Source organism: Egretta garzetta, unplaced genomic scaffold, assembly GCF_000687185.1.
Source record: "Egretta garzetta isolate BGI_Z169 unplaced genomic scaffold, ASM68718v1 scaffold439, whole genome shotgun sequence".
Taxonomy (NCBI): Eukaryota; Metazoa; Chordata; class Aves; order Pelecaniformes; family Ardeidae; genus Egretta; species Egretta garzetta.
The window spans coordinates 276,806-288,603 of record NW_009260803.1 but is presented as its reverse complement, the minus strand read 5'-3'; the positions used below and the strand labels follow the sequence as shown (position 1 = coordinate 288,603).

The 11,798-nt window shown below is 52.5% G+C and overlaps 1 protein-coding gene across 1 annotated transcript in view; it reads left to right on the top strand.

The window, feature by feature from the left end:
• The first annotated feature begins 73 nt into the window (after positions 1-73).
• The window catches only part of JADE2 (jade family PHD finger 2), an 84,620-nt gene continuing 72,895 nt past the window's right edge, over positions 74-11,798 (top strand). Inside the window, 3 exon segments of the mRNA XM_009646863.2 lie at positions 74-1,925; positions 5,788-5,845; positions 8,766-8,851. Of these exon segments, the coding sequence (XP_009645158.2) occupies positions 1,716-1,925; positions 5,788-5,845; positions 8,766-8,851 (354 nt within the window). The 5' untranslated portion in view covers positions 74-1,715.

Sequence of the window (11,798 nt, the reverse complement as noted above, 5' to 3'; positions counted from 1 at the left end):
ATACGTCTCTCCATACCTGTGCATCCTGAGCGCTTTTTGAGTGGGAAGGGAAGGATGGCATTCGCAGGGAAAATTCCCGGCTCCTTCTCTCAGCACCCACGGTGAAAATTGTTTACTTACGGGTTTGAGCCTAGACCCTCCTACTGCTGGGACATTTCTAAGAGGAGATTTTGCTCGGGGAGAAAAATAATCAATGAGCTCAGCCTTTCTCCCAGGGGTGAGGAGCCCGGCTCTTAGGAATGGTGTTTGACCTTTAAGCATTTATTGGCTACTGAGGTTAAAATAAGCTTGAGATAGAAGTAAAAATAGCTGGCAGAAAGGTTAAATCAAAGGTTAAATTTGTTTTTCCTAGGAAAATTGAGGCTGATGTCCAAAAATGAAGGCTTGGAGCAAAGGGGGGGCAGGGGGTCGGCGTCAGGTCTGTAGACAGGGAGATGCAATTCATTTGAAGTATTGGTGGCTGCTGGTAGTGTTTGACACCAAGTTCTGAAAGTTGGTGGATAGATGGTCCTCAAACTAAGGTCTTTCAGATAAGGTCTGGTTTTTGCCTGCCTCTGGGTACTTGGTACAAAGATCGGCGTGCCCATAGCTCCTGTTGATTTTCCTCCAAGTTGTGGATGCTCAGAGACCTGCAGGATTGGGCAGCCGACTGCGGGTGAAGAGCCGTGCCCAGTGTCCCTGCCCCTGCCCGGTGTCCCCTGCCCGGTGTCCCTGCTCTTGCCTTGTGTCCCTGCCCGGTGTCCCTGCCCTTGGCTGATGTCCCTGCTCTTGCCCTGTGTCCCTGCCCGCTCCCTCCTGCCCGAAGGCAGGGGTGGCCCCGGGTGCCCGCAGTAACCTTTCCGATTACCTGCACTCTGTCTGGGCTTGCTGAAGAAAAAAAATGGGTAATTAGAGGGTAACAAGTCAGAAGAGGCAAGCAAAGTTATAAATGTGAGTAGCAAAGAAAAAAAAGCCCCTTGTAGATGTAGAAAAAGGCAAAGCACAGGAAGTAAACGAGGGCTTGTTTTGTTTTAAATTTAAATGAGATTAAGTTTTGCCCCAGGGAACCAAGACAGCAAGCAGAGTGGCTGCGGAGGAGAGGAGGAATGGCTCGCTCTTCCTCACCTGGGCAGCTGAGTTTTTGCTGAAGATGCTGGAGCTGACAGCAGCCCGTGGAGGAGGCGGAGGGGCAGGGGAGCCCAGGCTGGCAGGGACAGGCTCCCGCTGCCCAGCAGATGAGGGTTCCTGGCTCCCAGGAGCGTGGCTGTCTGGATGTACACATCGCAGGGTCACCAGGGAGGTTAGGAAAAGAGCAGGGCGGCTTCTCCTGAGGCGTAAGGGCTGTGCACCGAGGCTTGCTGGCAGTCTGCTGGCACAGGCGATGCATGTCCTTCGGTCAGAAAGTTTTGTTTTTCTGTTATTGGGAAATTGGGGCTGTGCCTGCATCGGGGGATGCTGCTGCTCTCGACAGCAGCGCTTGGCTCCAAAACCGTTAATGAGAAAAGGCGATCCGAGGAGGACAGCCCTCCTACGCTAAAAAGTCTGGGACCTTCCAGCCCTCCACTCTCCTTCTTGTACTTTCTAACAACCTGCTGGTATTCCTAGACAGAGCAAAGAAATAGTTAACGCGGAGGGGAAGCGTTGATGAGCTGCCCCTGGACTCCACATCACCCACCGTCACCCGTGGAGGGGACCAGGGGTCTGGGGTCCCTGGGAGCGGGGCCGGAGCGGTGGGCATGCCGCTGGGGGCACTATTTGCTGTTTGTGTTCCTATTTCTGTGCTGGAAGAACAAACAGGGAAGTGGTTTTTCTGCAGTCTCATTGCAGCTCACAAACAGAGCACAGAATTCAGCCGGGGTTGCTCAACTGGCTCAGCGTCGGAGGTGACGGCGCAGGGGGACCGAGCGCGGTGCATCCCCTCACGTGCGGATGAGCGCTGGGAAGAGGTGATGACCAAATACTTTTTTTTTTTTTTTTTTAGTGGAACTTCTGCAGGTTTCTGTGCCTGTTCCCTGTGTGCACAGGCGCGTATGAATTTCTCTAGTTTGCTTGCTACAAGCCAGAAAAGGTTCATCCTTGCACACGGCCCCTGCCCATGGTGCCACGATGCCCCCAGGAGCTCCAAATCCCACGTGGAGTCGATGTTTGCGGGGAGCTGGGGAGCGTCAGCGCATTCCCCCGAGCAGAAGGATCCTGGAGGGGTTCGCAGAAGGCGAGGAGCCTGTGGGAAGGGGTTGTTTGCTGGCTGAGGCATTTGGGTTTGGTGTGCCTGGGAGCCTGGGTGCAGGGAGGAGCGCCCAGGTGGGACAGGAGCTCAGCACCACCTGGGCACACGCAGCTGGGACTGTGGCGCAGGGGGCCGGCTGCCCACCCTTCTCCCAGGTTGCATGGCCTGGGCCAAATTGCATCTCCAAAGCCTCTTCTTCAGCCCTTCCCTGCTGCGAGGCAGGACCAGGCAGCCCGAGGCCATCATCTCAATTTTACTGCCAATCCTGTGGCTAATTTGTCCAAAGCCCTAGCGATTTACATTTGTTTAGGCTGATGGAGGGCCATCATCTTCCTCGCTTTAGCATTTATCCGCCTTTCTCAGCTTGAACAAAGGCAATGCTGAACATGTGTTAGTTTGCAAGCAATTCCTGTTTTTGGGTTTCCAGGCATTAGCGCCGGGCTATGCCTGTGGATTTGAGTTGCAGACAGTTCAGGGGGATGTTCATTTGTTTATAAAAGAAACCCACATCTGTTTCTGTTTTAATTTTTTAAGCAAGCATACATAGAAACCTTTCCCTTGGTTTCTGGCTCTGTAAAAGTTGGATTTTGGGCCAAGTTTGACCTAACGGTGACCTTTTCAAAGGATTACAGATTTTTTTGGTATTTGTTTATGACTTTAATAATGATGCCATGCGGGGAATGGGTCAGTTAAAGGTGAAATTAGCTTCTAATGTAGACAAAGGATTCATTTTGGGGCAGAGACCGTATTTTGTGGAGACTTTAAATTGCTCAGTAGTACACCAACTGAATTGCTCCCGAGAGCTTGCTCCCTGCGAGGCTTGCCAGAGCCGGAGCTCCGGCCCTGGGAGTGCAGGGATGCGGGCGATGGGTCCCCAGCGCTGGATGCTGGGGTGCTGGGAGCCTGTGGCTTGCCCCGCCACCTTCAGACTCTATACCTGTGCTCCAGATGGGGAAATGGCCCAATTATCTTTCTTCTACAGCAAATTCCTCTGTGAAGTACCATGCCTTTGCTGTTTGGCTGCTCAGGAAGACGAGTCCCTCCGAAAACAGCATTGCTCAGCGCTGCCTGGAAGTTAACCATTTTCTGAAAAGCCCTGTGGTTTTGGCCCCAAATTTTCCTTCCTTCAGGCACACCGTACCTTGTGGGCTGTCGTGTGCCGTCCTCTACCCAGGTGGTGGTTGCCTTCCAGTGCTGCTGTCTTCAGAGATGTCCATGCTTTCCTCCAGCCAGGATTTCATTCAGAGCAATTGAAATGCAGTTTGGTTTAGAGGATGCTGTCTTGGATCCTGCCAAGCAGCAGCAAAATGATTTACTGAAGCAGGGCCACTATTTTACCTGCAGTGCGAACCACTTGTATACGTGAACTTAAATTCACACTGGTAGCAAGCGTGTAAGAGAGTGTTGGGGGGGTGGGTGTAGGACAGGAGTGGGGTGGAGGGACCAAGTTCAATTAAAGGGGTGATCCGTGCGGCTTCTCACATGCATATCGGAGCCCAAACCAGCCCCAGCATCCTGACACCTGTGCCATGCATTAATCATATCCCACGGGGAAACCCTTCCCTTGGAAGGAGAGCGATGTCCATGACGCTGCCCTGCTGTAAAGGCAAGGGTGGGAGATGCTGGAAGTCTCCCTGGCTCTCGGTAGCATTCCTTTGCTGCAGCTCAGGTGTTTCTTTGCCCCATTGGCTATGGCTTGCTTAATCTGTGTGACCAGGAGCTCCAGAATCAATAGAAGCACAGCTCCAGCTTTGTGTTCCACAAGCCCGTTTGCCACTTCAGACCAGCAGGAACCAGTTTGAAAAGGTTCAGGTAGAATTTCCACTAAAAGTAAGTAAACTGCAGTTAGAGCTGTCTTCAGTATCATTTTCCCCAAGCAAAATCTAATGGCTACTTGGAAGAAGGCTGGTTTAATAACATCTGTTTCCCCTCGAATTGCTGGGGGAAAGTATTGATGTTGCCATATTCTCAAGGAACATTTTTAATCATGTTTTGACAGCGCACTGCCTCACCACAACACCGATAGTTTACGGCACTTTGTAGTATGGTCCCTTATAATGGTGCGATAAAACATAGCACGTATATTGTAAAATACAAGCATTGCGAGGGGTTTATATGCTTGTGTGGAACTTTTCGTGTTGTTTGGGGGGAAATGGCATGCTCTCGCCTGCTGTCCAGCCTCCGTGCTGCGTGCTGGGACTGAACCACACAAAACCAGTGTTCTGTTATCATTCCCACTTACCATTTGCAGAGGTGGTAGTGTGTGTGCCGTGTTACCAACCTTGGGTTCCTACAAAATAGCTCAGAAAGTACTAGGAAGATTTCCACGAGATTAACGTTTTCTGCAGTGCATTGTAGCTCACAGGCTGCTGGATAGTTGTCTGCTCCGTATGGTAGCCCTTTCCGTCCCGAGCTGCCCGAGCCCTCAATTGGGGGCCACGTTGATCAGCCACCAGTCACGCTGGTAAACTGGGGGCTTAAAAAGTTAAAATTGCCTCTTCCCTGCCTCTTCCCTGCCTCTTCCCTGCCTCTTCCCTGCCTCTTCCCTGCCTCTTCCCTGCCTCTTCCCACACGTACTGGTACACGTACTTGACTTTCAGTTCCTGAGGGGCGAGTTCAGGAGAACCTGCTGATATCAAGCGGTTCTGTGGCGTGTTCAAAGTCACAAAGCAAATCAGCAGCCGAGCTTGAAACGGGTCTCCCGTCCTCCTGATGGGTGCGGTGGCACCCGCTGCCGTGGTTTTGCCTCCGAGAGGATGGAGAAGTTGCAGCGGCTACGCAAAAGCCACTCGCTCAGCCCCCCGGGAGCTGCGGTGCTGGCGGGGGCTGCGTGGCTGTGCCGGAGCGGGCAGAGCAGCTCTGGGTGATGGGAAGCGCGCTTCAGGCTTGGCTGGAGCACACTGGCTGTGTGACAGATACAGCAGAAGTCTTTAAAAGAAGTAGATACCGCCTGAGTGGGAAGATGAGTCAGAGGGTAAAACCCGGGTCTCATTGTACACAGGGGTCCTCTCCAGCTCCATCGTGCTCGGACTTCCCCCTGCAGACATACTGAGAGGGCGCAGAGTTTCCATTCTTCTCTCTGTGCACTTCTTAAGTTTGCAGCCCAGACGGGTAGTTCCTGGGATGTCTTTTGTCCTGTCCCACAGCACCATGGTCCGTGGTGGGGCGTCCTCCCAGTCCATGGTGGGGCATCCTCTGTGATGGGGCTTCCTCCTGGTCCATCGTGGGGCATCCTCTGGTCCATGACGGGGCATCCTCTGGTGGTGATGCTCTTGCAGAGGGAGATTGTGAATCCTGCATGGGCAAATTGCTCCGCAAAGCTGGGTGACCAAAGTGCATCTCCTAGGAGTGGGGAAAGCTGGTAGAGAGACACTAGCACCCTTAAAGTTTAAAAAAAAAAAAAAAGCACTATGAGGATTGTTTTCTTCCTTTTTTAAGCCCCTGGGTAGTTGTCTGTCGTGAGGGTAAGTACTGGCTGGTGCTGGGATAACTGGTGTGCAGATATTCAGAAATCACAGTGATTTGGTGCCGAGATGAGTTTCCTGGGCATTAAGTGTAATGTTCAATTTCTTTTGTTACAGATGGAAGAAAAACGACGCAAGTACTCGATCAGCAGTGATAACTCAGACACCACTGACAGTAAGACCTTTAATTCAAGGCTTTGAACGAGATAACTAAGCGATTCACCTCCAGCAGGGAAAAACGCTTGAATAATTACTTTGCAAATAGTGGAGGAAACTGCATTTGCTGGGAAGTCTCTGCACAATGAATTGTGTGCCGGGCGGGGTTTGTCAGAAATGCAGCAACAAGCTGATACCAATTGAAATGCCCCGGCTGTGGTTCCTCTTAACTGATGAGAGCTCTCCCTGGTGTGAGGAGTCTGGGCAGGGGAGGGCTGCTGATTGCATATCTGCTAAGGAAGCAAACACCCTTCGTACACAAGTTGTCCTTTCCTGGGAGCTGCAGCCTGAGACCGGTTAGCTCCTGACTGAGTTGTACTGGGGGAAAGGGAAGTTTTTTACTGGAGTCAGGGTAAAACCGGAGCCTCCTTGTTCCCTTCTTGCAAGCTGAAGAGTGATGCGGGAAAAGGGATAAGGCTCGAGCCAGCAAAGCTTGCAAGCCCACGCTTGCTTTTCAACATCTACCTCACTTCATCCTCATTCAGGAAAGCACAGAAGCATGTGCTCGACAATAAACATGTGCAAATGTGCTGAATTTTGGCTATAAATAGAGCGCTTTCCTCTCCCACTTATTCCAGGGTTTCACCCACTGCAGACATACCGCAGTGCCGTAGCGTGCAGTACCCTCCAGGCACTGGTCTAATCCCTTGTCTGGGCTCCGGAGTTGCCTACTAGTTGCTCTTCTTGGTTTCTTATGAATGTCACAGTAATTTCATCTGGGCCGTGCTGGGAATTTGCTCTCCACACTTTACAGGATCTGGCTGCTGGATATCCGAGAACGAAAGGGACTTTGGTAAAGACACTAAACTTCTGGGCCTTTTCCTAACAGGATGATGGGGAGATTACAGGGGGTTATGGAAAGGCTGATCTTGCTGGGTTTGGCTGCCATTCCCACAGCTTTAGCCAAAAAAATTGTCAGCGTGACCGGAGTTTGCACGTGCCTACGGAGTGTTTCAGGCTCTGTCAACACTGCTCACTTCTCGTAAAATAAAACATCTCTATCTCAGAAAGGGGTTTGTTTTGGAAGCCGTGCTCCAAACTTCCCGTCTCCTAATCCCCAGATGCTCAAAGGCTTACCAAGCCCAGCCATGCTAGCTGGCTTCTCTGCCTTTCGGGGGTAAGGCATCTTTAATCACGGTATTAAACAGCATGGCCTTATCTCCGTCGGGCTTGGATATTTATGCTGCAGGTGATACCTAAGCTGTTGACAAATGCTCTCCTGCATTATAATTGTAAACAAAGCGATGACCTTCTTTTTTTCTGCCTCCGCCAGGAAGGGATGGTAGTGGCGCGTTATCGAAGTCTACATAAGTTGTAAGCACCGCGGTTTAGCTTGCGAAGAGGGGGCAAGGTGGAAATCAGTGACGGGATTTCTCGGGATAAACTGCGTGGGTCTGCTGCTGCCGTGCTTTGAGCAACGCGCCGCGTAAAGCGGCATCTCCTGGCGGCTGCAGCACGGGGACTTCTGCTGCAGGCTTTGCCTGCCCAGTCTTGTTATGTACTGAAATGATAAAAAAAAATGCATTTATGTGGAGCCCACTTTAATGAACATCTAGCCTGACGCTGCGGTCAGACAGACAGCTGTCCTTTGGGAACGACTGATGCCATCAGATCTGGTCTTCATTTAATGAGGTGCACAAAAGGGGGTTTATCAAGCAAAGAGTGCAAGGTGGACTAGTGCCGCTTCCCCCGCCAGCAAACCCAGGCATGTGAGATTTATCTGGTTTGTGAGGGGTTAAATGGCCTGTGCTGGTGGAGGGAGGGACATTTCCCACTGGGGACAGCCCTGCTCCCTTGTGCCAGCTCCCAGCCCACAGCCCCTCCTGAAGGCTGTGCCTGCAGGCATCCGTCACACTTGGCATTTGCTTATGTGCCCAGCGTTGTTTCCTCCTAGTCAGCCATCCTTGGATGGCCAAGGATAAAATCAGGATAAATAGGCTTATCGATAGTTAATTTGTTGCACACCCACCAAAACATTTTTATGTAGTGGAATCTGAAGGCATCCTGCTATACAGAAGACCCAACCATTGTCATGATGGTAAAAAGGTTCCAGTAAGTAGTTTATTATTTATTATTATGCAATGCATACAGCTTTTTTTTTTTAATTGATAGTAACATCTATGGGTTGGAAATAAAGATTAATAACATAACCACATGTCAGGCTTCAGCTGCCCTTGCCTTGTGGAGGTGGTGGCAGTGGTGATGACGCTGCTGCAGTCAGGGTGATGAGAGTCCGTTTGTAATAATCCCGGAGTAAATTAATCCCACATGCCAAAGTAAATTCTCTCTTATGACCAAAAAGCGCAAAGTACATTCGCTTGGTGTGTCCTGTTGCGTGGTTCCCACCAGATGCTGAGCTGCACACAGGCATGGAAATTATTAGTCCTGGCACGGGCAGGGGGGTTGTACCCGATTTGGTCAGTATTTTTGACCATGGGGTCTGAAGAGCTCGAGCAGTTCAGATGCTTCTCTTTAAGCATCCTTGCTAGAAAATTTTTAGTCTTATATCCTTAATTCCTGATCTCAATAGATTCCTGATTCCAGGAATGAGAGCCCTTGGCTCGTTCCCTCTTAGAAGCCGTTCTTCCTCATGATTTTGGGTTTCTCATTTCTGATGTCTGCATTTGAAAACAGAGTTTTTAAATTTCAAGGGCCTCTGTTTCATCATCCATAGCAGCAGGAAAGTGATGTTAATCTTATTTTGGTGGCGTACCCTGGGATGCGCACACAAGTAGAGCCATGCCAAGGTGTTATTGCCTCTTAGCGTTGACCCCAAGCGTTGGCTGAGGCTGTAGCAGCAGCGGTGGGGCTGATGGCAAAGACACGGGAAAAAAGTTGGTCTCTTTTCCAGGTAACCTGTCTTTGTTGCCTCATTGCAGGTCACACCACATCCGCCTCCAGATGCTCCAAAATTCCGAATACCAAATCCACCTGGTCACGGCAGAAGGAGAAGAAGCCCTCTGAGGTATGTGGGCTTTTAGGCTTTTGCCAAAGGCGAGTTTTCCCCCAGGGCCATCCGTGCTTGCCCAGACGTGGTGGGAACCAGCGTGCCCACGGCTGTCTGTGGGTGGTGGGAGCCAGGACAGGGCTTCTTCCAAGAAGCCAGAGCCCATGCTGCAGAACCGAGCTCCCACCGGTGGTGCTGGCTTCAGCCTCGTGCTCGGCTCTGCTGGGGGGGGAGCAGGCGGAGGTACCCGGTGGGCATCTCTGATGAAGGGTGGGGGGTCCTTGTGCACATTCCACTGGGGTCCTTGTGCCCACTCCATCCCTGTTGATGCACATGGGGAGGGGTTGAGCTTGGTGGGATTGGGAGGTCCTGCAGTATCAGGGTGGCTGCCTGCTGAGGTTCCCCAGTTTGGGCACCTGCCTGAGTGCCCTTTTGCTGGTGGCACAGGTCACAGCCCTGATGCCAGGGGAGGGTGGCTGGGTGGCACGGAGTCTCCTCCCCATGAATAAGTGGGAGGTACAGAGCCGTGAAACGAGAGACAGCGCAGCTGAGTTGGAGATTGTGTTGTGTTGGTTTCCTCCTGTCGCGGGGCTCAAGGGCATTCAGCTGAGGCCGCCGGTGTCTGACCTTGTGGCAGGGTTTTCCGTCACTCCTAGCTGGTACGAGCGGCGCTGCCCACCCCGGAGGGCATTGCCCGGGCTGCCCCCGCCAGCTCTGCGGCGAGGGGGTCTGGGACCGGGTCAGTCGGAGCTGCGTTTCCCAAGGCTGGTTCTGGAAGGGACGATGCCGTGCCCCGGTTCCCCTCACGTGCCTCGGTTGCGTTTCCACTAGACGTGGAAACTATACCAGGCATGAGCTGCTGTTGTAGCAACGGCAGTGTTTAGTGGTGGTCACCTTCGTTTCAAGAGCAGTGTGAGCAGAGCCAGAGGGATGTTGTTCTCACATTCCCTTTCCTCTGGACCGGGGTCCGGAGTCAGACAGAGCTGAGTTTCGGAGCAGGTGAAGCTGGCATGGCGAATGCCTGCTCGTGGGCTGTAAGCTCCTTCCCAAGCCCCCACGTTAACGCCTCTCTGGAGGCTGTGGCCCCGGTGAGCACAAACCTCTCCAACATCCTCCCTTTGCATCAAGCTGAGCAGAGATTTTGAGGTTTTCCTGTGGTCACTGCCTGAATTACAGCTGCACTTAGTTCATATCGCCGTGACGGATTCGCGTTGCTCTATCTAATGTGTTGGCAGTGGACGGAGACTTAAAAAAGTCCGAGTTGTTTGTGCCATGGGTAGAGAGGGGCTGAAAAGCTGTTATTACCAGCTGAGGAAATTGGAAACACTCCAGAGAGCAAAGAATGCGGGGTGCAGGTGTCAGAGGCTGCTGACAAGGCTGTCGGAAAGTTGTGCATTAGGGCTGGTAATGTCATTTTTTTTATTATAGATGTGTCTCTCGAAATGGGGGTGGGGGTGTATTCTGTGAGCTGAATTCCCCCTTGAAAAAGTGAAGCATTTAGGGCATCTCCTCCTCCTGGGCACTGTTACTCCCCATCTGAAATAACCGCCCATCCCCGTGCCCGCTGCGTCTGTGAAGGCATCGGGTTAGCCATGTAGGTGCCTTCAGGAGTCCCGCGGAGATGCCCGGCCACCCTGCTGCTGCCCGGGAAAATCCTCCCCCGAAAGAGCCTGTGTTGGGAGATCGCTTTCTGCATCACTGGTGCGGACACGCTTTTGTCTTTAATATGAATTAGCTTGATCAGCCAGCTAGGAGTTTACCTGGCTGCTACCGAAGTTACTGGATATAGAAGTCCCAGACTCCCAAGTGAAAATGCTTCTGCGCTTTGTGAAGGATGGCCAGACCTGGATCCAAGTTTTGCTGCTCTACAACAGCTGGAGTGAAAACGAGATTTTTGCACCCGGGGAGACGTCAGATGTGGGGCCTGCGGAGGCCAGGCTCATCCCTCTGCTTCATGCTCCGTTACGCCCCGAGGACGGTTCTCAGTGAAATGTAGCTCTGGAACAAATAAAGTGGAGCAAAAGCTTAACAGAGCCCGGCTGAGCAACAGTTGGGACAGAAAGTGAACCCTGGTGGCATATCTGAACTGAAACTCCAGGGCAGTCTGGGGAGGCGGTGTGTAATTGCTCAAGCTGGAGTTTGGCCAGGATGCTCAAGCTGACAAACCATCTTCTGCAAAAGCGTGGTGGGAACCTGAGCAGATGGGAGCGGTCCAGATCTCAGCTTTCTTCCCCTTACCCCGCACCTCCTCGCCTGCTGCTGGCATCCACGTCTGCTGGAATTCAGCTCCAGGTGAAACCCAGGGGGTGGGAGTCTGTGTCCCTGGGGCTGGATGTAGGATTGCCCCACGTGGCAGCTCCAAGACCCGTAGCAGCGCACAGTAGTGGTTTGGAGGTCACTCCAGCGAGCGCTGGTTTATGGATTTCCTCAGCAGCAGCATCTTCCAAACTTTTCCATGAGTGACCCAACTTCTGCTCTTACCATGAAGACCCATGAACCCGTCTGGTCCATGTGTGGGATCCACTGCCCGTCATCTCTGAAACACTGCGGGGTTTGGCACGTCCCAGGGGATTTCTCGCAGGAGCCTGGAAGATTTCAGGCACAAGCTGGGATGGGCACCGTGTCCAGCTGGAGCAAGCACTGAGCGTAACAAAAACCACACCACTGTCAAACCAGTTCACGTGAAATAGTGACGTGCCTTTGGCTTTGCTGCCCCACCGAGGGTGGAAGCCGTAGGAGGGTAACCGGGGGAGCGTGATGAAGGTGTTATCAGGTGCTGAACCCCCCTGGGCGGTCTGCCCCTGACATTTTCAAACAGCGGCTGAAACTCTGGGTTTACACGTGGCTTGTAGCTTTAGCGAGGGCTGAGCTGCCATCCAGGTGCAGAGGGTCCGGGCACGTCCTGAGGGGCGGCGAGGCTGGGGATGGGGGGGGGGGGGGGGGGGCTGGGGGCCCCGGGCGGCGC